The sequence below is a fragment of the Muscardinus avellanarius genome (genome assembly GCF_963383645.1).
Source record: "Muscardinus avellanarius genome assembly, chromosome: 19".
In the NCBI taxonomy this organism is placed as follows: Eukaryota; Metazoa; Chordata; class Mammalia; order Rodentia; family Gliridae; genus Muscardinus; species Muscardinus avellanarius.
In genome coordinates, this window is record NC_137805.1 from 47,052,339 (window position 1) to 47,077,933 (window position 25,595).

The following is a 25,595-nucleotide window of genomic DNA, read 5'->3' on the forward strand; positions in this document are numbered from 1 at the left end:
AATCTATGAGGTCCCAGATGGAAATGTCGAACCTGCTATCAGAAGCTGGAGGTAAAGCATTTTGTTATATGTAAAGAACCTGGCTGCACTGCGCCTGCATTCTAGTGTCGTATGGCAGGTAAGAGATGAAATTAGACATTTGGGATTGGAAGGTTTTGTTTCCTTTTTGGTGCTGGGGATTGAACTTCCCAGAACCCACAACGGTAAGGAATAAATGTGCTGTTTATAAGGCGCCCAAACAAACCGACTGAACTGTCCCCCACTCGGCGAGACGCTCCAGGAGGAACGGAGTTAGCCTTGAGCAGTGAACGGGCAGATGGGCGGAGGCCGCAACGGCTTTACCCACCGCTTGCATCCTGCTTGGAGTGGAGGAACCAGAACAAAGAGGATGCCCAGCTGCCCTCGCCCGCCATGTGCAGCTTCCTACTCACATGAAATTGGTGATCCTCTTATTCCACCCCGCCATGTAGTACGCTTTGTTCATATGAACAATTCCACTGATCTGATGAAGACGAAAGAAAACAGAACTTTATTTATTCATTTTTGATGCAAAGGGTTGAACTCAGGGCATTCTGTCTCTGAGCTAAACCCCTAGCCCTATTTTATTTTTATTTTTAAACAGGGTCTCAAATGGTTGACAAGAGTCTCCCTACTCGCTGAGGCTGTCCTCCAACTGTGATCCTCCTGTCTCGGTTTCTCAAGTACTGGGATTATACGCGTGCACCACCATGCCCAGCTAAAACAGAACTTTAGTGCTCCTCCGAGTGTGTGGCTGTGGCCCCGGATGTCTTCCTAAATCTACCAAGCAAGAAGTCAGAACCCTTGATGATGACGGGAACTCTCCAGAGTTCACGCCAGCATAGATTGTTCAGGGTGCTCTCACACCCATATCTAACTTAATTGACTTAGACCAGCACATGTGACAGACCTAGAGAAGGCAGACAGGGTGGTTGTCCTCATCCACTTCGTGGGAGGAATAGCTGGGAAACAGGCAAGTAGCCTGGCTATGGCTAAATAAATACTAAGTGAGCCAGGAGTGGTGGCACACGCTTGTGATCCCAGCACTCGGGAGGCTGAGACCAGAGGATCGAGGTTTGCAGATAGCCTCAGCTACTTAGTGAGGTCCTTGGCAATTCAGTGAGACCCTGTTTCAAAATAAAGAATGAAAAATAGGGCTGGTGGTGTAACTCAGAGATAGAATGCCCCTGGGTTCCATCCCCAGTACCGCAAATACATACATACATACATACATATACACATACATACATACATACATACTAAGTGATAAGGTCTGGACCAGTACTCTAGCCCCTGACCAAGTGTTCTTTCTGAATTGCTTAAAGGTGATGTCACACTGGGCATGATGGCGCACGCTTGTAATCCCAGCACTTGGAAGGCTAAGACAGAAGGATCTCACAGGTTCGAAGCCAGCCTCAGCTACTTAGTGAGGCTCTCAGCAACTTAGGACCTGCTAACAAACTTAAAGAGCAGGAGTAATGGATGCTAGCCAGGCATGGGCCACACCCCTGTGATCCCAGGACTCGGGAGGCTGGGACAGCCTTTGTCAGACATGAACAATGGCACATCCCAGGCCCACACGAGCTGTGGCTGGAGCCTCCAGCTCCCACCCCACTCCAGCTGAGGAGCCCAACTGACCTCCATCCTGTCGGGGTTGGGGAAGGTCAGGAGGCACTCGCCATTGCCATAGTTCCACATCTTCATTGTGCCGTCACGCAGGCCCGTGAGCAGGCACCGCTCCGACTCATCCAGCGCCATGGTGGTCAGCTCCACCAGCATGCCACCCGACACCGAGAACTCCATCATCTTCCTGCCCGTCAGGATCTCCCATACACACACTGAACCCTGCAGGCAGCCGCTCACCACCTGTGGGGTGCACGTGAGTGGCGGAGGCGGCCCGGCCCTCCCCTCACACACCGGAGAAGGGGACTCTAGGCCCACGAGCCACACCTGAAAACGGGTCATGAGAACTGTGGCTGCTCCTTTAGAGATCAGTGTGGTAAAGTGCCCTGAACTTGAAAATGGTACTTATCAGAATCTAGCCAGAGAAAATGATCTCTAACTCAGAAAAATGTTGAATTCAGAAAAATGCCCCAGTGCCACGGCACAGCCTGCCCTCCTGCTGAGAACACCTAGAAAGGTCTGGAGATGCTTTAAAAACAAACAAAAGGCCCTAAGGGAGTGAGAGAGACGGTTCCAGGAGCCAGGGTGCAAGGAAAGCCAAGAGACGTCAGTGCAGGCCTGGCGTTGCCACAGGTGGCCTCTGCGGCCCCTGCGGCCCTCCCTGTCCAGAGTCTATGCCAGGCGGAAGTGGGAGTGGGCAGAGGCCCTGGCAGCTCCTCCTACTCCCTCAGAAACAATTGCTTGGGCCCAGCTGCCCTGCCCACCCAGAGACCTCCTTGAGCCCAGGATGCCATCTACTGCCTGGGCCTCCCTTCCTTCCCATAACAGACAGACAAACTGTGGCTTCTGGAGAAAGCAGGGCTCTTTACAGCACCATGCTGGGAGCCTGGAAGGGCACCATCACCAGCGTCCCATAGCATTCCCCGTAGAGGCTGCCATGGCGGCCAAGGGGTTTGACAGCACAAGAGCTGGCAAAGCTCGGACCTCCTCTCCTGCCCACCAATCTGCAGGCAGCTACTTGGTCTCTGGATGCAGACCCAGGCACACGGGGCGGCCTGGGTCCTGCCCATCACTGGACCCTCCTGTGAACCTGGCTACTCACCTGCTTAAAGGACTTGCTGTAGAGGACACTGCAAAGGGGCGTGCTATGAGTTGTGTTCTTCCCTGATTTCACAAGTTGCTGGGCCTCCATATAGCCACTCAGGATCCCAATCTGCAGGTGAGGAGCAAGGCAGGCAGCTGAGCCGTTGATGCTCTTCCCTCCATGAGAAGACCCTCCCACGAGCGGCCGCAGGGAGAAACCTCCGATAATCATGCCATCAAGACATCCTGACCGCCAGCGAGGTTCCTGGGGCCTGCTCAGACTCTCACCTGACTTCACGGCCCTGCTCTGAGGACGGGGCCGCCCAAGCCCTAGTGTTCCCAGGACCCCGAGGCCCAAGTGCAAGGCTGCTCTCGCTTGCAACTTCTGAGTTGTTCAAGCCTCAACCAGGGTTCCCTCCTGAGTGGGAAGTTAGCTGTTTCCCCAGCTAACTGGACCCCAGGTTAGGCTGAGGATCTCTGAGCTCACGACACACCGGCAGCCAGCACTTTCCTAACACATAGCTCTTCCTACTGAAATTATCTGGTTTTCTTCTACCCTGTAGGTTCCTTGAGAGACAAGACAGTGTCTTATTGATATATTCTCAGCTTCTGACAAACAGCAGAGGGTTGACTATGTTTGATGACCTGAAATGAACTTTGAAGATCTGTTTAATTTGGCAAAAGATGGCAGCCAGTCCAGCACTCAGCAGAGATGAAAGAATCCACATGGCCTTCCCAACAGATATGCAGCCTGGGGGAGAGCCAGGCAGAGCACAGGAGGACGTGTGGTTGTCACCTGCTAGAGTGGCAGGGCCAACAAAGGATACGAGGCCTCGGGGGAGCTCGACTGACACCCTCTTCTTTCTAGACAGAACCTCCTGCTGCTGGATGCTGACTGTCCTTACTACATCTAGGCCCCCACCTGACCATGGCCCACCACCACTCTGGCCAGTCCACCCCATACTCGTTCCAGTCTCTCCTGTCCTCCAGGGACAGGACCAGCCTCTCATGAGTACCAGTGAGGTTGGAACTCAAAGGCAGTCTTCCTGGTCATTTTCTCTGGGGCCTCTCCTTCAGAGAGCTGCTCAGGCATGGCTCCTGCCTTCCCGCAGCTGAAGACTAGCAGAAAGGACATCACAGGACCATGACAGGGCCAAAGCAGCATGGGAAGGCCCCCCAGAACCGCCAGGGCAGATGTGTTCCCAGGAGACACCAGGGGGTGCACTGTTGGGGATGGAGCAAAGGCCCAGACCTGCCTCTCTGGGAGGCCTAAGAGCTGGAGCCTCACAGGCCAGGCCAGAGCCCAGCAGGTTTGAAAACCTTGGGACGGACAGGATGAGACAGACCCTTGGGTGTTAGGGACAGCAGGCCTCAGCTGCTGTGGCCCCTTCCTCCTGAGACAGTACTCACAGAAAAGGTGCTGCAGACAAGGGTGTTGTCGTTGTTGTGGAAGTAGGCGCTGGTGATGGGGCAGTTTCCCAGGGCAAACAGCTTCCCACTCAAGGACTGAAGGCACACGTAGTCCTGCATGTCCCAGACTCGGACGTTCTGGGTGGGAAACAGGCGAGAGGACAAGGGTGGGTCCCCGGGGGCATACCATACAAGCACCTCCAACCAATACCCACTTGTTTAAGTAACTGCTACAACCAGCACCCTGCACAGAGAGGCTCTGCTTACACCCTGGTAACCCCAGCACATGGTGGGCGAGAGCAGAGCAGAGCTCCACCCAGGCCTCCCCAGAGGCCCCATGGAATTCCTCCCAGGGCCCACATTACTCAGAGGGATCCCCGGTAAGCTTGAAGTCCAGAGCCGGTCTATACCCTGGCTCTGCCGCTGCTGACCACGAGGACTTCAGCAAAGCCTGCCCCGCCCCCATCTCTGCAGCCTCAGAGGTGGTGACACCAGCTTGCAGGCATTTGGGAGAATTCCAGACAGCAAGGTGTGTGTTGGGGAGGGACCCTGAATTCTCCATCCACTGAGTCCCAGAAATCACACACTTGTTCCCTACAGGAGGGTCCTGGGGCTGTTGACCTGCACCCCCACGCTGGCCAGGATGCTCGGAGAAGCCAGCAGAGGGAGAAGTACCCAGACCTGTACCTAGTGGGACCCCTCCTGCAGCTGCACAGGAGCAAAGTGCTGGGGCCCCAGCTGGGGGTCCAGGCACTAAGATCCCCCGGCCAGGGCAGCTGAGGAGGAGGCACCCACTAGGTGCAGGTCTGGATGGGGTGCGGAAGGGCAGGGATGGGGATCACTCATATCACCCACACGCTGCGCCAGGTGCAGCCTGCTCTCACCACCTGTTCTATAAACCCTTCAACAACACAGACTATGGATGAGAAGAATGAGGCCAGAAAAGGGAAGGGACGTGCCCAGGGCCACAGAGTAAGGAATCAGTCTGGGTCCCGCAGGAACTTGCCCTGGCAGACTGGGCAGAGCCGGGCTCAGAGCCCTTCATGGTGATTCTGCTGGGGACACCTCCTGCGAGGCTCTCGGCCAGGCGTGAAATGGACGGGGATGTGCCCATGCCTCTCTCTAGGCCTCAGACTCCTCCCAACATGGACGCCCTGGGGCTGAGCCAGATCACCACCCCCAGGCTCTGGGCCGAGGAGCAGAACTGGGGCTTCTGGAGAGGATGTGGTGCTGCCCGGCGGCACCTTGTCACTGGAGATGCTGATGAGGATGTTGCTGTTCTTGCTGTTCACGAGGATATGGGTCACTGAGGTCTGATGTCCCTTCATCAGCCAAATAGGCTTTTTTGAGACTAAAGGGTTCCACAGGCGGATGCGGGGGTCATAACCACCGGTCACTGGGGTAAAGAAATGGGTATCAGCTACCTGGGGCCTGCATTGGGGATTTTCTTCCAGGGCCAGGCCTCAGATCCCTGCCAGGCTTGCCGGGGGGGCGGGGTCGCCATGGTGAGTCACTGCCCTGTCCACCCTCCCCACCTCCAATCCATTTGGAGCCTATGTCATCACACTGCCCCCAGCCTCCCCCCTAAAGCTGCAAGGCCTTCTCCTTGGCTCTGATAGGCCAGGGTCCCCAGAAGCCTCACCCCAGCTCTGCCCGTCCAGCAGCTTCTGGGGACACGAAGATCACTTACCCAGGAAGTTCCTGTCTGGGCAGTAATCAAAGCAAAGAATTCCTTTTCTTAAACTCAGCACTGATGACCTACAATATCAAAGGGTAAGGGCTGCAGGGCTGACAGCAGCCGCTCGGGGAGCCTCAGAGACCTGGGGGAGGAGGAGAACCGGAGGGGGCCTGGGGAAAACTCACTACCCTTCATCCAAGGAGAGGAGCAGCCCCAGGACTCAGCGGGCAGCCTGCAGACTGCAGTGGAGCAGCAACTGCAAAACCAACACCCGCGGAGGAGCCGCCCGCGTCAGGCAGGATGGCCCCCGAGCGGAGCAAGTCCTCACACTCAGAAAGCACTGGGCCTCGTTGCAAGGCAAACAGGACCTGATGTTCAAATCAATTATCCTGGGATAGGCATTCTCAAGCCACAACCCAAGTCAAGATGCAGGGCGCTCCCAGGGTCCATGGGTGCTGTGCTCTCTCTAGGTGCTGGTCCCTGTGCTGGGTGCCAAGTTCATGGCTCACCTGGACCCCACACGTCAGCCCTGAGCCACAGGGATGAGGACCCTAAGCAGAGAAGATAAGAAGCTTGCCCAAAGTCACACAGTTAGCAAATTGTGGGGGTCAGGACCCAGCCCCAGGGTGGCTGTGGCTCAGCAACAAGCCACCAGAAAGGAAGAGACCCGGCAGGGCCAGGTGCGACCCAGACAGGGCTGCAGATCAGGCCCTCGGGGGCTGCCCTGTGCCCCTGCCCACACCATCCTGCCGGGCCAGCTTCTTCTACCGAATGCTCCCTCCAGAGCCCAAGCCGAAGGCCCCTGCATAAGGTGCCCTAGATTTCTAATACAGCATGTCCTCCACTGACCTGGCCTGCCCGGGTGTCACCCCGCCCGGCCGACCTGCGCACTTCTCACCACGCGGCGCCTGTCAGTCCAGACGACTTCATAACCTCCACTCCTACCTACATCTCTGCTCCATAGGCACAAGGATTTCTCTAAAAATCAAAGCTTCCAGATGAATAGATTAAAGAACATGTATTTCATCTACTGTCAAACCGGGTCTGTCTCCCTCTATACATTCATGTGCAGAGAAATGCCTGAAAGGATGGCCACTAAAGGACCGGGAGGAACTATTCTGGTGCATTCCTTCATTGATTCAGCACAAATTGGGGCTCCCGCCAGCTCCAGAGGCATCGCTCTGGCATCCCTGCCCCATGGAGCTTTCCTTCTGGAGAGAACAGCAGCAAGGGCGTGGACAGACAGGGAGAGGGACCATTACCACCGTGGCGAGTCCTGCCAGGGGAACAAGCGGGTGCCTTGGGCAGAGGGCACCGAAGGAGACACACTGCATAGCCTCTCTGAGGAGGGCGCAGGAAAGCTGAGGCCGGAGAAGGGGCCGGCCATGGGGTGGGGTGGGGGTCATGAAGCTTCAGACAGAAGAAATGTGTGCAAGGCTGTGTGGCTGGGGCAGGGGCGCCGGAGAGAGGACGGGGAGAGGACGGGAGGGAGGCCAAGGCCAGACCACGGAAATCTCCATGCAGGGCCCCGGCTGGGATCCGCTCTGCGGCTGGCTGGCCAGCACCCCGGCTCCCTGCCAGCTTCACTCCTGCTCCAGCCCTGAGGAACGCAGGGGCCCCGCTGCGGGGAGCCTTGGAGACCGAGTCCCACTCCAGAGGGGAGTCTAGCTCAGTGCCAGAAGCTGCCCGCGGCCCTTACACTCCAGGATGGCCATCTTCAAGGATGAAGATGCCACCTGCCGCCCAAGGAACTGTACTACATCCAGATGAGATGGAAGAGGGTGTGTGCGTGTGTGTGTGTGTGTGTGTGTGTAAATATGTTCTCCAACATACACCACATTATATATCTCCAGTCCTCCATCTCCACTTCATGGCCAGCCCCAGGCCACCATCACACATGGCTTCAGCTGTCACAATGGCCGCTCACTGGGGTTCCCACCACCGTTTCTGCCCCAGTACTCACAACACGCCAGTCAGATCGCACCAGTCCTCTGCTCAAACCCATTCTAGAACTTTGCTCCTATCTGATATTCTCTGAGACACTTGGGAAAGTCCTAACTTAGTATAGGTATTGGGTGATGATAGAGTATTACTATTTTTTTCTATTTTGTATGTATTTGGAGTATTTCATAACAGAAATGTTGGTCAGAATATAAGAGCATACCAAGCAGAAAAGAGCAGTGCAAAGGTCCTGAGGCAGGAGTGTGCCTGAACCTCAAGGGGCCAGGGTAGCTACAGCAGGAAGATAGAAGGCATGTTACAGACAAGAGGCAGGGCCAGCCGCAGTGAGCCGCTCATTCCACAGTGAGGTGGCCCCTGACATCCCCGCCATCAGGAGCTGATAAAGCCAGAAGCCGGTTGAAACATGTACAACAAACAAACTAGTAGAACCACCGAGGCAGAGCAGTGGCCTCCGCACGCCAGCGCCAAACACAGTCCCGCCACGTGGCCATCCAGAGCACGAAGGCCAAGACCAAACCCTCGGGCAGCAGACCTTCGCAGACGCTCCTTCCACTCAAGGCCCGTCCCAGGACTTTGGGGCTAAAAGGCCTGATTCTGAGGTCTGAGCAGCCCCAGCTCAGATGTTTGACAGTTCCAGCCCCACCCGAAGCCTCAGGCTCCCGTCAAAGAGTGAGGAGTCATCTCAATCACCCTAAGAGCCCAGGGGTGAGTTTCCCCTGGAAAGCACCTCAAGAAAGGAACAGAGATGAGGCCCATGGCCCTCAGCCCGACTCACACCAGCTACTCCTCTACATGGGCCTCCAGTCAGCTGCCTCCCAAGAAGACCCGCCTGGGGCCACCTCATCTTTCCGCCTGCTCAGGAGCAAGTGTCACAGGTCCTGAGACCCGAGGTGAAGTCCTGGAGCAGGAGGGAAAGGAAGGCGCTTGGCCTCTAGAGAGACCCTGTGGTACACCACGAAGCCGTGAGACCAGAAAGGGGCCCTGTATGCTCCAAGCTTATTTATATTACAATGTTTTAATTTTTACATGCACATACATTTAACATATATGTGTGCAATGAATAACCAATTTTTAAAAAGAAAATAAAAGGTGAGGCTAGGGGTGTAGCTCAGTGGAAAAGCACTTGCTTAGCATGCATAAGAGCTTGACAGCACTGCAAAAAGTAAATAAGTAAGTAAAATAAAAAAGAAAGGGGAAGGCCGGGCGTGGTGGCGCATGCTTGTAATCCCAGCATTCGGGAGGCTGAGACCAGAGGATCATGGTTCATGGACAGCCACAGCTACTTAGTGAAGCCCTCCGCAACTCAGTGAGACCCTGTTTCAAAACATAAAAAGACTAAAAAAAAATTAGGGCTCGGGGTATAACTCGGGGGTAGAATGGGGTTCCCCAGTACCGCGAGAAAAAGAAAGAAAGAAAGAAAGAAAGAAAGAAAGAAAGAAAGAAAGAAAGAAAGAAAGAAAGAAAGAAAGGAAGGAAGGAAGGGAGGGGAAAAAACTCACGCTAGAGTAGAGAAATACAGAATGAATAAAACAGATGAGAACCATCTCCAAAGAATAAATGCTACCAGATAAAGAACACAGGCCGTGTACTGGGGATGGAACCCAGGGCATTCAACCTCAGAGATACATTCCCAGCCCTATTTTTTATTTCTATTTTGAAACAGTATCTCTCTAGGTCAATGAGAATTTCACTACTTGCTGAGACTGGCCTTGAACATGCAATCCTCCTGTCTCAGCCTCCCAAGTACTAGCATTACAGGTTGTGCCACTATGACATATTCACTCCTGCATTCGGAAGTGGTTTTTTCTGCCTACTTCCTGTGAGCTGGCTTTTGTGCTGAGTTGTGGGTATAAATTGGTGGATATAAAAGGACTGTTACACTCTTGCCACTAGAGGCAATGCTGGAATTGATGATTAAAACCAGACTCCAGAGCCCACACTCTAACTCATTCCCCATCACCCTGTGTAAGACACACACTGCACCCTGGGCCTGGCCGGAGCCTCATGACACCGCCCTGCCCCCTGGGGAGGTGGGTCCTCTCTCAGGAGGGGCATCACGCAGGGCTGAAGTGAAGCCAGATGGTCCACGGCCGCTCAGAGCCCACCGCCCTCCCAGCCACACTGCCTGAGCCTGGAGAGAGGAGATCCGTACTTGGGCTTCTCAGGGTCTCTGGTTGGCAATATTGTCAGCACCAGAGAGGACTTCTCAGTGGCTGCACAGGAGACCACCAGGTTCAGCTGGGGGATGAACTTGACCTGCTGACACCAGTTTGAATGCAGAGCCTGGGGAAGACAGCGGCCTTAGTGGTAGTCCCCCCAAGGACTCACACTTCAGATCCAGCCCCTGGAACATGGCTAGGATGAGGGGCCAGAGGGGCCTTAGATTACGGGATCTAAGGGCCTCCCCTAGGGACCACAGCATGGACAAACCAATGTAGCCCGCAGTCCTAGCCTGGGTCTGTAACCAGGGCAGTGTAGCCATCCCTTGCCCAGAAGATGATTAAAGCACACAGCCCAATGCCACCCGGACTCTTGTCTAACAGGAGAGGTTGGGCATGTGCTAATATTCTCCCAGCCTGGGCCCCACTCCATCTTCCATGGGGAGCCCCCACCACCAGGAGCCAGTGCTTCTGGACCCGCTACCACCCTGAGTTATCACAACATGGCTGCTCGTGAGTGTGGGGAGCGTGAGGCCACGCACTCTGCTGCAACCTCAGCAGCAAAAAGATGGCACATGCTGAGTAGAAGAGGGGCCAGGCTAGACACATCGCCCAGCTCTGGTTCTGTGGCCTTTCTCTAGGAAAGAACAGAGGAGAGCGAAGAGCGGAGGGAGTGGGCTGGAGACACCAGGCCATCAAACACTTGCTCAGTGCCTTCTATGTGCGAGGCACCGAGCCAGGTTTTAGGTCGCTATCTTTTTTGGGGGGTGGCAGGTCTGGGGGTAGGACCCAGTGGCATTCAACTTCTATACCCTCTGCCCTATTTTTTATTCTTTATTTTGAAACAGGGTCTCACTGAATTGCAAAGGGCTCACTAAGTAGCTGAGGCTGTCCACGAACCACGATCCTCCAGTCTTAGCCTCCCGAATGCTGGGATTACAAGCATATGCAACCACGCCTGGCTTTATGTCACTATCTTGCTGAATGTCTACCACAATGATGGCATTGGACCCAAGGTACTGAATGAGACCTGGGATGCTGAGCAACTTGGAGGGAAACTAAGATTCCCACGGAATCTTACCTTTCCGTGGTGAGGTAGCAGGCGCCTCCTCCAGAGGAGGTCATGGGCCTGCTCTGAAGGGAGCACCAAGGAGCCTTGGGCCATGCCACTGGGACTGGCCCTGAGTGTCCCGCTCAATCATCTGTTCAGTAGATGTCCTGGGAGCCCACTAAGCCCCAGGTACTGTTTTAGGCACTGGAGACAGACCAGAGAACACAACACACAAAGCCCCTCCCCTCAAGGGAGAGGTCAAGGCTGCAAGGTGAAGGCTAAGGTGGAATTGGGCAGCAGATTGTTCTGGGCTGTTAGCTTGGGACCTGGAGGAAGAGGAGGAACCCACAGGAACAGCACCCCAGCCTGAGGGAACAGCACGTGCAAGGGCCCGCAGTGCAAAAGAGCTTGGGTTGTTCAGGGGAAAGCCAGGGAGCCTGTGCCTCTGCCCCAGAGTAAATGAGAAGAAGGTGGAACGCAAGCCCACATCAGCCAGGGCCTCTATCTTCACGGCTGTGGTAAAAACTTAGACTTTGTTTCAGATGTGAGAGTAGCTATTGGGTGAGAGGATTGCATTTCCAATACGTGATTCCTCTCACTGCTGAAAGGTGAAAGCGCCGTACAGAGAAAGGAAATGAGAAAACCAGGTAGAAGCCCCGCAGCAATACAGAAGAAAGAGAAAGGTCATGTTTGTAGGACCAGAGCATGGCAGCGGAGGCAGCAGGATGAGGCCACGCCTGCACACACATTCATCCTGCAGGTGGAGCCAGCGGGGTCCAGCAGCTGTCTGGCTCTTTTTAGGAGCCATGCTCCAAGGGCTAAGACTGAACCCAGGGGGATAAATCAATTTTTTGCTTTTTCTTTTGAGTAGTTTGTGTATATGGTTAGTTGCCGTGATAATAGGCCAAGAAAAGATGGGACTTACCCTCAGTCGGTAACTTCTATACAAAGCGGACTTCTCATTTAAGAGTTTCTGTGTAGAAACACTGGTCCAGTGATCTGATGGAGGGAGGAAACTGAGTTCTACATCACCAGCTTTCCCCCTTCACCAGCCAAGAAAACCTCAGATGACGTCTTAAGTTGGTGTGCAACCCCTACGCTTCCCAAAAGGCCTTTCCAGCCTAATGCTCATCCCAGCCTCACTGTGACGAGGGCAGTAGGTGCCTACACCTGTCACCCAGCATGCCCTGCCAGCTCAACAGAACAGTTTAGGGCCCACACTCTCCCCAGGTCCTGCAACCTAAACCAGGTTCTTCTCTACTGTGGAGCCCCAACTTTGCTCAGTGGAGAATGAATTGAGATCCTAGGCTCCATTCACTTGAAAAGTAATTGTTTGGGGGTACACCATCATGCCTCAATATGCATGTGCTCCAGAAAGCACAGATTCCAAGAAGTAGAGCTGGCATGGATGCATCAGAAGCACCTCTGACGTGCCAGGGGCACACACAGCACAGCCCTGCCCTTGAGTCTCTTGGCCACTAAAAACCCCCAGTGAACCTCGGGGAAAGCAAGCTGGACACAGGCAGGTGGAGCAGTGAGGCCAGGGACAGACAGGGGCCCACCCCCAGGAGCAGGTCGTAAATGCCAGACAAGCCTGGCCTCAGGTCTGACAGCAACTCCCAGGGAAATTGGAGGAAATGGGCAGCAGGGCCTGGGGGATTATGCCAAGCATTTCACTGCTACAAAGTCACCAGCCCCATCTCACAAGGGCAGATAGAACTTGTCAAGAAGTCCCAAGCTCGACGGGCTGCTGTTCAAGGCCGCTAAAGTGGGGCTGCTCTGCATGGGCACAGGAGGGAGATGGGCACTGAACCCAGGGGCATTCTACCTCCAAACTAACCCTCAGCCTGTTTTTATTTTGAAATAGGGTCTTGCTAAGTTTCTGGGGATCTCACTAAGTTTCTGAGGCTGGCCTTGAACCTGAGATCCTCCTGTCTCAGCCTCCCAAGTACTGCAGTGTGCACCATCACCCCGGCATAATCCAGGGAGCTGTGAGGCCCCAGAGCATGCAGGCAGACACGGCCCCACGCCGTGCTCTTTTCCAAGCACCTTAGCAGAGCCGTCTATTAAGCAAATGGTTGTCCCCATTTGAATTAGGGCTGAGGCTCAGAGGGTACTCTCTCCACCGGCTTCAGGTCACACCCGTGTCCACCCACTGGGCCCATCTGGTCTTCTTCTCTATTCCCAGACTTCAAATAGCAGGCGCTTGACTTCCTGACTGACACCCCAGCTTCCTCTGCCTCCCTCAGTTGCTCACCTACCACCCAACTCCGAGCCCACCATGACCTCTGTGCTAATTCAGAGGGCAGCACAGTGGCCAGGGCAAGGTGGGCACCAGAGGCTGGTGAGACAGGGACAAAACAAGGCAGTAGCTCCTGCTATGTCCAGACAGAAGCCACTTCTGCCCTGCAGGAAGGGTGGGGGTCTGGCCCAGCAAGTCAGCAGGGGGATGGGGATACCCAGGCCTGGAAACTTTGGAGATCTGGCTAGAAGCCCAAGGGGCAGCTGTGGGGTCCTAGATGGGGCAGGAGTCAGTGTCTCTATGGGCAGGATTCCTGATGGCCTAGGCTCCTGATAGGTGTGTTGGGTCCAGAGGCCCAAAACTGTGCATGCCAGGCTCTATTCTGACCATGATCCAGGTCCTGTGGCTGCTGGGAACCTAGTGCCCTTGTCAAAGCAGCACCAAATGGCTACTTAGTCAACATGGCACATGGTCCAAAAGGAGGTCAAAAGTGTAGAGTCCAGCCGGACGTGGTAGCGCACGCTTGTAATCCCAGCATTCGGGAGGCTGAGACAGGAGGATCACAGTTCACAGGCAGCCTCAGATACTTAAAAGCAAGGCCCTTTGCAACTCAGTGAGACCCTGTTTCAAAATAAAGAATAAAACATAGGGCTCTGGAGTTATAGCTCGGAGGTAAAATGTCCCTGGGTTCCATCCCCTGTACCAAAAAAAAAAAAAAAAAGTGTAGACTCTGGATAGATGGGTTAGCTCCAGATCTCAACCACCAACCAACAGCTGCAGGGCTTGTGCAAGTGGCTTTGGCTGCCAACCCTCCCCTATTAAGGGAGTGTTAAAACAGCCACTCCCTCTTGGTAGTGGGTGAGATTACAGGAGGTGGGCCACAAAGTACTCAGCGCACAGCTGGCTCAACAAGCTTGGCTGCCTTGACTCATGTTCCTACCAAGTCAGACAGGCCTCCAGGCCCCACAGAGCTGCCTCCAGGGCCTCTCCACCCTGCCCACCCAAGGTTAGCTTGAAGCCAAAGAGGGTGAAGCAGCCTCCCAGGCATTCAAGGAAGTTGCACTATCCTGGGTCTCAGAGGGCAGGAGGGCGACATCTTCCCCAGGTCACATCCAACATGCTTCATTCTCGAGGGCAAAGACTGCCTTTCTTTTCAACCCTCATGGTCTTGATGTCTTCCTATCACCCCCTCTCCCACAAGCCACTCAGCCTGTGGGCGCCTGGACCACCTTCCCAGAGGAAGAGATTGCCCTGGGCCAGAGTCAGCTCCACACTGCTTCTGCCCTCTCCCCAGGGCCCTGCCCCATTCCTGAGCATCTTAGTTACCCCATTTGGAGGCTCTGGGGAGGATGCGGGGGTTGAACATCCCACTGGTCACATTCTCAGAGACGAAGATGATGATGTTGCCCTTGGTGTCACCATAGCAGAACACACCTCTGTGATAGTCAGACCTGGGGAGACATGGAGGTAAGGGGATGGGGAACCTCTGGCCATCCCACCATCCACCCTCTTGCTGTTCCTCCACCTTAGGATCAGACTTTCCAGCCTTGTCAAGCTGTCAAACACGGGGCTGGCGGCCCAGATCCAGACTAATGGTAAGCCAAAATTCATTCTTAGTCCTCCGACTGCTCTCTGCCAAGCCACCCTTCCCTATAATCCATGACCTTCCCAGAGCCACAGTGGTCCTCAGTCACAGGGGACCAGCCTTGGCCAGGGCTTGATGTCTGTCTGGGTGGAGGAGGGAGAAAAGCAATGACAACTCCATAGCCAGAGTGACCATAGAAGCGACCCCTGGAGAGAGGCAGCTTGACAGGCAGAGGCTATGGGCCTCAAAGCCAGGGCAGAGAAGATCTTTCCAGACCCATCCCTAGGGATGCCTTCTGGGGTCCTAGAAGCCCCTCCCCACAGCAATACAGTAGCTATCAAAACCCTGCACCCATCTCCCATGAGACTCACCAGTAGTCCATGACCAGGACACAGCTGTCCAGATCACTAAAGGTGAAGGCCCGCACACATTTATGGTTGCTAATATCAAAGAAATCTGGGAAAGAGACAGAAGAGAAGGCACACATGGGCCTGGGGTGTTTGGTGATGGCGGGCAGCCTCACTGCACTCCCCATAGGATCTCCAGCCTTCACAGCTCTTTCCCTGAGAAAACCAGAGGCAGCTGATTAGAGTAACCCACAAGCCAGGACCCCACTGCAAGCCCCAACAGCTTCCCACTGTGCCTTGAATAGGCCCCCAGTGTCCAGCTTCAGCCTGCAGGCTTGTGTGGTGGGAGCTGCGGACCTCCACAGCCCCATCTCATTCCCACCTGGCCAGCACGCACCTCTCCTTCCCCTGGGTCTGCCGCCCTCGCCCTGGCCCTTCAGCTCTGCACACACACCAAGCACAGCCCACTTAGGCCCTCCCCGCTCGCTGTCCCCTCCACCTGGAACACTCCTGGACTCCTCAAGACCAGCTCAAATGTCCCTTCCTCAGCAAGACCTTCCTCACCTAGACGAGGACCCTGGTTTCATTCTCTGGCTGGTTCCTTATTATTTCCTTCATGGTACTTACCTCAACCTCTAATTAATTTTTTGTTTTGTTTGGGCAATAAAGTTTGTATCTCTTTCTGGAGTGTGGACTCTATGGGGGCAGGAAACATGTCTATCTGGCACCCTGTGGTATCCTGAGTACTTAGCACAGCACTGAGGGCTCTTGTGGGTACTTGCTGAGTGACCGTGGCTGTGACAAGCAGATGGTGGAGCACTGCTGGTCGCTCGATGCCTCTGTCCCCTCTGGCTTCAGCTAGCCTATCCGTGTTCTCTCTAGCCACCCCTCTAGGTGCTGGGAACAGGCAGAAATTAGCCCAGGCACAGAGCCATCAGCCCTGCTGACAAAAACCCCGACAGGAGAGAGACCAGGTAAGCAGATTCTACACAGGCACAGTATGAGGAATAGATTATAGACATGGCTTCCCAAAGCCTCACCCCTCCCCTTGCTGTCCTGAGCCAGACCCTCCCTCAGTAAGTAGCTGAGGCTGTCCATGAACTGTGATCCTCCAGTCTCAGCCTCCCAAATGCTGGAATTGCAAGCGTGAGTCACCACACCCAGCTTATTGGTCCTATTTTAATCTCTGGGTAAACTGAGGCACTCAGTATTAAAGTATTTGCCCAAAGCCATACACACCTACATAAAGGCAGAACAGACTTTGCATATCCCAAAACAGCTGCTGTTTGTCCTCCCACTGAGCTTTGCACCAGAGGCTGCAGCTGACCACATTAATCTCCTTTCCCTGGCCGCCTTACACGGCTTCTCCACTGGACCTCAGTCACTCACATCCACGCTCCCACTCAACAGCCGCTGAGTGTCTAGGAGGTGCCAAGCACTGAGACAGAAAAGGACACAGCTGCAGGGTCTGAAGCAGGGAGCTTCCAGCCTAGAAGAGGAGACCAAAGAAAGAATCACACGCCGGCGTGGTGGCGCACGCTTGTAATCCCCGCCCTTGGGAGGCTGAGACAGGAGGATTACGCAGGTTCAAAGCCAGCCTCAGCTACTTAGTGAGGCTCTCAGCAACTTAGTGAGACCTTGTTTCCAAATAAAGTATAAAATAGGTCTGGGAGTATAGCCCAAAGGTAGAAAGCCTCTGGGTTCCACCCCCAGTACCACCAAAAAAAAAAAAAAAAAGAAAGAATCACACTAAGAAGCATATGATTACAGCTGGGTGTGATGGCGTAGGCCTGTAATCCCAGTACTTGGGAGGCTGAGACTGGAGAACTGCAGGCTTGAGGACAATCTCAGCAATCTAGCAAGACCTAACTTCGAAGTAAAAAATAAAATAGCATTGGGGGTGTAGCTCAGAGGTAGAATGCCCCTGGGTTCTATCCCCAGACCCACAAAAAAAAGGGCCAATAATACACACCTCCAGGGTGACATGTATGGCTTAATATTTAGGTGTAAAGCTCCTAGCATAGCACCTGACATACAGTAGGTGTTTAATCGATGTTAACCTCATTATAAGGATAAGTTGTATGGGACAGAGAAAACCGTTGATCATCAGCAAAGACGAGAGCATTTTGGAGGGTTTGGGTACTGGATTCAATCCCCAGTACCACAAAAAGAAAGAAAGGAAAGGAGGAAGGAAGGAAAGAAGGAAGGGAAATGTATGATTATAGCTGGGTATAGTATCACAGGCCTGTAACCTCAGTACCTGGGAGGCTGAGACAGGAGAATCGTAGGTTTGTGGCCAGCCTCAGCAACTTACCAAGACCCTCAGTAACTTAGCAAGACCCTGTTTGTCTCCAATTTTTTTTAAAAAATGGGGCTGGGGTGTAGCACAGAGTTAGAATGCCCCTGAGTTCAATCTAAAGTACCACAAAAAGGGCTGGGGTATAGCTCAAAGGTAGAATGCCCCTGGGTTCCATCCCCAGTACTGAAAAAAAAAAAGGTGCCACAAAAAAGTACTACAAAAAAATAATAAAAAAGCAACATCTGAAATAAAACCCAAAGGACAATCAGAAGCTGTGAACGGTGCAGGTGGGAGACAGCCCATGGAGAGAAGCCATAGTGCCCATTCAGAGAAGGCCCAGGCCTCCACACAAGCCTGAGGAGAAGAGGGTGGAGTCAGCAGGGGCCAAAGCCTTGCACCACAGCAGGATCCCCCACCATGCCAAGAGCACTGAGGGCGAGTTCAAAGCTCTCTGCGGCCGGGTATGTTGGCACATGCTTGTAATCCCAGCATTCGGGAGACTGAGACCTGAGGATTGTGGTTAGAGAACAGCCTCAGCCTCTTAGTGAGGCTCTCTGCAACTTAGTGAGACCCTGTTTCAAAATAAATAAAGAATAAAAAATAGGGCAGGGGGTATAGCGAATGCCCTGGGTTCCATCCCCAGATACCCCCCCCTAAAAAAAAAAAAAAAAAGCTCTCTGCCCTGCAGAGGGCTTTATTAAAGCTCATCCTGGATGCTACATGGACCTTAAGAGGAAGTATGGCAAGCAAAAAGAGGCTCCAGAGCTATTCAGCTGAGAGATGAAGCAGGTCTCCCCTGGAATGGCAAAGGAGAGGAGGCTGAGTCAGGCTGTAGACCAATGGCTGTGGTCTCCAACATTCACGCATTCATTCGGCATTCTCTACCAAATGAGGCTGGGTAGCCAACAACACAAGCAAGCAGCCAGTCCCCTCCATCCCCAGGTGCACCTAGAGCTCAGCAGCCCCTCACTCCACATCTCTGATGGCTAAGGCCTCTCCCCCAACACTCCCAGGCGCTCTCATCCATGCTCATGGCGGCTCAGCCAACAGACCTCTCCAAAGTACAAGCGCATGGCTCCCAGTGGCTGCGCGCCGGCCCGGCGGCCCCCGCGGACTCACCTATCTTCAATTCAGTAGATGAAACTGCAAGGAGGTTCATGTTGTACATGCACACCACGCTGGTGACCCACATCTGCTGGTCATGGGGATGCCGGCTCTGGTGAAGCTGGCAGAGGAGAGGAGAGGAGAGGAGAGGAGAGGAGAGGAGAGGAGAGGAGAGGAGAGGAGAGGAGAGGAGAGGAGAGGAGAGGAGGCTTGAGCCGTGGGAGTCACCGAGCAGAGCACCCAGCAGCACAGGGTGTGCGAACCGCTCCTGCCGCACAAGGCCCTGGAGCAGGAGCAGAGCTGGTACAGAGCCCGGTATACAACCAACTACTCATGATGGGCCTTGAAGAACTCCGTAACTTCTGAGTCTCAGTTTCCTCATCTATAAAATGGATTTATAGAACATCCATTTTCACAACCCCTTTTTAGAGTAGTTTCACAAGATTGATCGACATCTTTGGATCCAGGAGTCACACCCATGGATGTATCTGTGTGCAAGGGCAGGCCCTGCAGCACTGCTGTGATGACAAGGGACACAAGTGGATGGCATGGGACACCACCTGGACACTAAGGACAAGGGGGCTATACACTTACTAACGAAGAGAGCTGCTGTGTTTGTTATTAAGTGAAAAGCAAGGTAGCCAGGCGTGGCGGTGCACACCGGAATCCCAGTACTCGAGAAGCTGAGCCAGGAGGATCACAGGTTCAAGGACAGCCTCGGCAATGTAGCAATACAACTCTCAGCAACCTAACAAGACCCTGTTTCAAAACAAAAAAAATAAAAGAACTAGCAGTGTGCCCCTGGGTTAAATCCCCAGTAAAACAACAACAAAAAAAGCAAGGTAGAAAGCAGCAGTATATTGTGATACTCTGTGTGTGTGTGTGTGTGTGTGTGTGTGTGTGTGTGTGTGTGTGTGTGGTATTAGGGATTGAACCCAAAGGCATTCTACCCTCAAGCTATGCCCCCAGCTCAATTTTATTTCTTATTCAGAAACAGAGTCTAGCTAGATTGATGAGAGTCTCACTACTTACTGAGGCAGTCCTCAAACCTGCGATCCTCCTGTCTCAGCCTCCCAAGTACTGGGATTACAGAAATGTGCCACCACGCCTGGCTCCCATCTTTTATTTTATTCATTTATTTATTTTTTCAGGACTGGGGATAGAACCCAGGGGCATTCTACCTCCAAGCTATACCCCCAGCCCAATTTTTTATTCTTTATTTTGAAACAGGGTCTCACTGAGTTGCAGATGGCCTCACTAAGTAGCTGAGGCTGTCCGCAAACCACGATCCTCCTGTCGCAGCCTCTCAAATGCTGGGATTACAAGCGTGCGCCACCACGCCCGGCTCCCCATCTTTTATTTTAAAAGAAAGTAGGAAGGGGAATATATATAGGCTATCCATGGAATAGTAACCCAACTGTTCACAACAGATATCTCCAGAGAGAGGAATTGGGGCCAGAGGAAAGGAGGCTGGCTTTCCACTGTCTCCTCTCCATATGCCTGACAGTTTCCAGCATCTGCAGGTGCCACCTAGTCAAAGTGCTTATTAATGGTATTTGTTCCACAAGGTTGTGAGGAATTAACTGAATACTGGAAGCTAAGGCTTCTAGTAAGGTGCCCGTGCCCGGTGCACTCTGGGAACAGTTTCACATACCATCTACACAGATGGAATCTGGGCACTGCAAGTGGGGAATCCATGACATGAGCAAAGTCATGTCAGCAAAAGAGAGCTGCTAGCCAGGAGTGGTGGTGCATACCCATAATCCTAGCACTTGCCAGGCTGAGGCAGGAGATCACAGGTTTAAGATCAGTCTCAGCAAATTGGCAAGACCCTAAACAACCAAACACTATCCAATTCAAAATAAAAAATTAAAAAGGCTGAGAGTACAACTCAGAGATTTAATCCCCAGTTTATATATGTGTGTATGTATATTTTTATATATAGCATAATATATATATGTGTGTGTGTGTGTGTGTGTGTGTGTGTGTGTGTGTGGAGTTGGGGATTCTACCTCTGAGCTACACCCCCAGCCCCATTTTTTATTCTTTATTTTGAAACAGGGTCTCACTAAGTTGTGGAGGGCCTCACTAAGTAGCTGAGACTGACCACAAACCTGCGATCCTCCTGTCTCAGTCTCCCAAGTACTGGGATTACAAGTGTACATCACCACACCTACATATATATGTTTTTTAAAGGAGGGGGCATGATGGCACATGCCTGTAATCTCAGCACTTGGGAGGCTGAGGCGGGAGGGTCTCAGATTCAAATCCAGCCTCGGAAATTTAGCAAGGCTTTCAGCAACTTAGCAAGACTCTGGTTCCAAGTGAAAAATAAAATAGGGATGAGGGTATAGCTCAGAGGTAGAATGGCCTTGGCATCAATCTCTGGCAAACACACACACAACACACACACACACACACACACACACACACACACACACACACACACACCTGCCAGATCGGAGGCCAGCCCAACAGGCTGGAGGTTGAAGGAGGATAAGAGGTGAGTTAGGTAAAGCCACATAAGGAGTCTGTATTTTACTACATGATAATATCAGCAGCTCTCAGCTGCAGAAAGAAGTATGATCTGAAAGAGGGGCCTGTGTTGGGAAGTGGCTCCTCTGGATGGATACTCAAGACTAGTAGAACATTCTTTCCAGTAGGCAAGGAGTAGACTGTTTCATCAGAACGCAGACCCAGAACCAGAGACCTGTGCTCTCAGGCTCCCCAGATCAAGCTGCCCAATGGCTCAGGCAGTAAAAATAATGGACTAGAAACCCGAGACCCTCTCCCATGTCTAGGGCTGGGGTCTAACCCACACACACCCATAGCTCAGCAACTTCAATTATCCACACGGTGCAGATGAGAAACCAGGAGCCCGAGGGAGTTTCCTTGCACTTGCCCAAGGTCAGTTAGAAACTAAAGCCTGAGCTCCAGAACCTCCTATCCGCATAGCAGTGGGCATGTGGTGGATGTTCACTGATGGGACTGGGAAGCTGACGGTACTCACCCTTGCTAAAGTCCACCCGCCAGAGAAATCCTCCAAGAAGACGCTGCATGCCTGCTGAGCCTTTCCAAGGAGCCTTCCTGTCTTCTTCAGCCCTCCCAGGCCTGGGCACCTGAGGGGCACCAAGGTGGCCACCACCAGGAGCTCAGGCAACAATGCACTCTCCCCCAGTACAAATATAAAGAAAAACGAGGATGGCGTGTGCCAGAAGCCAAGCCTCAGGAACGTACCCACTAAGGTCACAGAGCCTCCATGGACCTTGGTTCCACCCAGGCCTCTCTCCCACAAGGGCTGACCACTGCTGCAACTGAGAGTCACTGGGCAGTCGCAGGCATGGGTCCCTCGAGCCGCCAGCAGCCATCTCCATCAGCCCTGCTGCAGAGCCCTGGAGAACATGCTCTCATCCATCTCTTGAGGATCCTGGACTAGCCTAGCAACATCACGTACACAGCAGATTTCCCTGACTGTCCTGACAGCAGAAAGACCACAACGCTGTGGCTACTATTTATTGAGTACTTATTGAGTGCCTTGCTCTGATCAAGCACTACTCACATACGGTCACTAAGTCCTCCAACAGCCCCATGAGGGACACTACCGCAAGCCCCCCCCCCCTTTTGTGGTGCTTGGGATGGAACCCAAGGACATTCTACCTTTGAGCTATACCCCCAGCCCGATTAAGGGCCTCACTAAGTTGCAGAAGGCCTAAGTAACTGAGGCTGTCTCCAAACCATAATCTTCCTGTCTCAGCCTCCCAAATGCAGGGATTACAAGTGTGCACCACCACGCCCGGCTCTGCAAGCCCCTTTTGATAGATGAAGAATCCGAGGTTGGAGAGCTACACAGTACCTTGCCAGGGTCCCAGAGCTGGTAGGCGGTGCAACTGAGAGTATAACTCTGGCAGTCTGGCTGCAGAGCTCATAGGGTTTGGACTTGGTTGTCTCCAAGCAGGACTTGGAGACAGTATGCATGTGATGGCGGAGGGAAAGCAGGCTGCTTTCCGGAACAGGAGCCTTGCTAGATGGCGATGGCATTTGCTGAGATGGGGACTTGAGAAATAAGCCTCATGGGCTGAGGAAGGTACAGTGACAGGTTCTGGACAAGCGTTGGAGGTGTCCACTGGACACCCAGTGGCCCCCTAGCATGAGAGAGGCATGAGGCTCCCTCAGTGAAGCCAGAATGTCGGCCCCAGTTCTGCGACTGCAAGTCCGGGGTACTTAAGACCACCAACCCCAAGAGTAAGCTCACTCTGGTTCAGGTCACCTTCTTCACTTACGATCCACATGTGCTTCTCATGCATCAGCCCCACTCACCATAAAGGAGTTAATCAGCGAGAAGGATTCAGACCAGAACTGCAGGATTCCATCTTTGGTCACCGTCACAAAATACCCGATCTTCTTGAATCGCTGGAGTAAGAACTCTACTTTCATTATCTCACACCCGTGATTCCTGTGGATTGTGAGAAGCAAGCAGAAACGGTTCAGAAAGGAGGGCGTGTCTGCATCAGAACGAAGAGCCACAGAGGAGCAAGGGCCAAGGCAAGCAGGGGCAGCCTCACTCACAAGCGCACACATGCGTACCAGGAGACTCTGCCTCTCCCCTCCAAGTACACTTCTACTGGATCAACAAGAAAAGAGCCCCGGGGGGCTGGGGGTGTGGCTCAGTAGCAGAGCACTTGCCTAACAGGTGTGAGGCCAACTATGATTCTGGAATGAGATGGGGCTCCGAAAGCTCATCCTGAGACTGGGCCAAGGAGACAGAGAAGAGAGGCCTTTTGCAAAGCTTCTTCTATAGGAGCAACAGCCTTTAGAGGGCAGCAGAGTGAGGCTTGTGACAAACCTGAAAATTAACACTTTCTAGCGATTGCTCTAGTGGTCTAGGCTGGAGGGGATGAGGCGAGTGGACGAGGAGACAGTAAGGAATCAGGGCCCTGTGAACCCAGCTTTTCATCCAGGACATGCACTGAGCACAGCAGACAGCCCCTGGGACACACTGGGCCTGGCAGAATGCCTCCTTACAGCCTTCCCAGCATGCTTCAGAAATGCTACCATCTGCCAGGCGTGGTGGCGCACACTTGTAATCCCAGCATTTGGGAGGCTGAAACAGGAGGATTGTGGTTTGCGGAAGCCTCAGCTACTTAGTGAGGCCCTCTGCAACTCAGTGAGACTCGGTTTCAAAATAAAGAATACAAAGAATAAAAATTAGGGCTGGGGGTATAGCTCCGAGGTAGAATGCCCTCGGGTTCCATCCCTGAGGCCTCGAAATTGGCTAAGCCAGCTGGCTATGGTTCACTGCCGTTTGGCTTCTTGACATGCCATCATGCACACTCTCACACTTTATCTGCCCAGTCTTCACTCCCTAGCAGGACAGGTAACATTATCTCACCCTACAGAACTCAGGGATACCCACCTTCCTGGAGTTATGTCCTCGCAGAGCTAGAAATAGAACCCAGACATCTTCACCCGCCTCAGAGCCCTTTCCAAGCCTTGGCATGATCCGACCCGTGGCTTAAGAATAACCCGCAGCATCATGAAACGTGACTGCTGCTACAAGCTTTGCAGAGTAGATGCGCCCCTCCCGTCCTAGCCCACTGCCATAAAGATCGTGACGAATGAGCTCAGTTGCCCCTCTAGTCTTCACTTCCATTTCTGCCACTTCCACCAGTGCAAATGGCCATGAGGAACAGATACAACAGGCGAGCACTGAAGTTAGGACGGCGAGGGAAGGGCCATCCTAGTGAGGTCTCGGTCTCCCATCTGCGCGTCGGCAGCACCTGCACTCCAGGCCTGCCTGCACTCGGCCCAAGCTCATAAAAGTGAGTCAGCTTTCCAAGTTATCCTTTCATGAACATGACTAAATTGTATAAGACCACATTCTCCACCAAACTGGAAACGCTTTCCAGGTTTGTAGGTTGAGTGAATAAATAGGAAAAAATAAGTGCTAAGCTTCTTGACATTTTTATCTCAGGATCTTTAAATGCCCTTGAGATCTAAATGTCTCAAAGAAATAGGATGTCCATTAAAGGTGTGGCTACTTTAAATAAAATGTTAATTCCAAAATTATGGTTATAAAACATTTTATTGTTCATAATTATTGGCTTCTCCTCAATTAAATCACAACCAAATTTTGTTTACAAGCTGCCTTTTCTACCAAACCCCAGGCTGCAAGCCGGGCGTGGTGGCGCACGCTTGCAATCCCAGCATTCAGGAGGCTGAGACTTGAGGATCATGGTTCGTGGACAGCCTTAGCTACTTAGTGAGGCCCTCTGTAACTTAGTGAGACCCTTTTTCAAAATAAAGAAGAAAAAATAGGGCTGGGGGCATAGCTCGGAGGTCAAATACCCCTGGGTTTCATCCCCAGACCCTCAAAAAAAATGAAAATAAAAAACTAACTCCAGGCTGCATAGGATCCTCTGAGGACAAACTCACCCACAGCCCCTTCTAACCGGGCCACAAATGTAGGTCACCAAACCTTGTACCACAGGGGCTGGCTCCCTGGCCCCAGCCACGTGCCCCAGGCAGCTGATGCTCTAACCCATGGTGAGCTCCAGGAAAGAACCAGGGGGCTCACAGGCAGGCCATCTCAAGAGCCCTGGATGCAGGAGGTCTGCTCTGGGCCAGTAAGTCAGACCCAACAGAGTGTTTCTCGTTCTTGGTGAGTTTGGAGGGTGGAGCCCACGGAATAGGGTCAGACAGGGCCATGGCACAGAAAGAGGAAAAGGGTGATAAGGTTCCAGGTTTGAGACATGATACTCTAAAATATGGCATCTTGGCATTTTAGATATCTGAAGCGGAAGTAACTTGAAGAGCAGTGTGTTTAAGAGGGATTTTCTCTTTTTACTTTCCCCTGAAGAGCTCAAAAGATGTCATATGAGAAGTGGCCTTTGGGCCGCCGGGCGTGGTGGCGCACGCTTGTGATCCCCGCGCTTGGGAGGCGAGACAGGAGGATCACACAGGTTCGAAGCCAGACTCGTTGGCTTAAGAGACCCTGTTTCTAAATAAAAATATAAAAAGTAGGTCTGGGAGTGTAG

The 25,595-nt window shown here is 53.0% G+C and overlaps 1 protein-coding gene across 1 annotated transcript in view; it reads right to left on the reverse strand.

Annotated features, from left to right (window-relative positions):
• The window catches only part of EFCAB8 (EF-hand calcium binding domain 8), a gene marked incomplete at both ends in the record, with an annotated part of 48,577 nt that overhangs the window by 17,589 nt on the left and 5,393 nt on the right, over positions 1 to 25,595 (reverse strand). The window contains 12 exons of the mRNA XM_080716532.1: positions 432 to 502; positions 1,657 to 1,884; positions 2,744 to 2,854; positions 4,135 to 4,272; positions 5,379 to 5,530; positions 5,825 to 5,892; positions 9,927 to 10,057; positions 11,910 to 11,983; positions 14,553 to 14,677; positions 15,183 to 15,267; positions 18,577 to 18,682; positions 22,879 to 23,014. Of these exons, the coding sequence (XP_080572658.1) occupies positions 432 to 502; positions 1,657 to 1,884; positions 2,744 to 2,854; positions 4,135 to 4,272; positions 5,379 to 5,530; positions 5,825 to 5,892; positions 9,927 to 10,057; positions 11,910 to 11,983; positions 14,553 to 14,677; positions 15,183 to 15,267; positions 18,577 to 18,682; positions 22,879 to 23,014 (1,425 nt within the window). The remainder of the gene's footprint in view (positions 1 to 431; positions 503 to 1,656; positions 1,885 to 2,743; positions 2,855 to 4,134; positions 4,273 to 5,378; positions 5,531 to 5,824; positions 5,893 to 9,926; positions 10,058 to 11,909; positions 11,984 to 14,552; positions 14,678 to 15,182; positions 15,268 to 18,576; positions 18,683 to 22,878; positions 23,015 to 25,595) is intronic.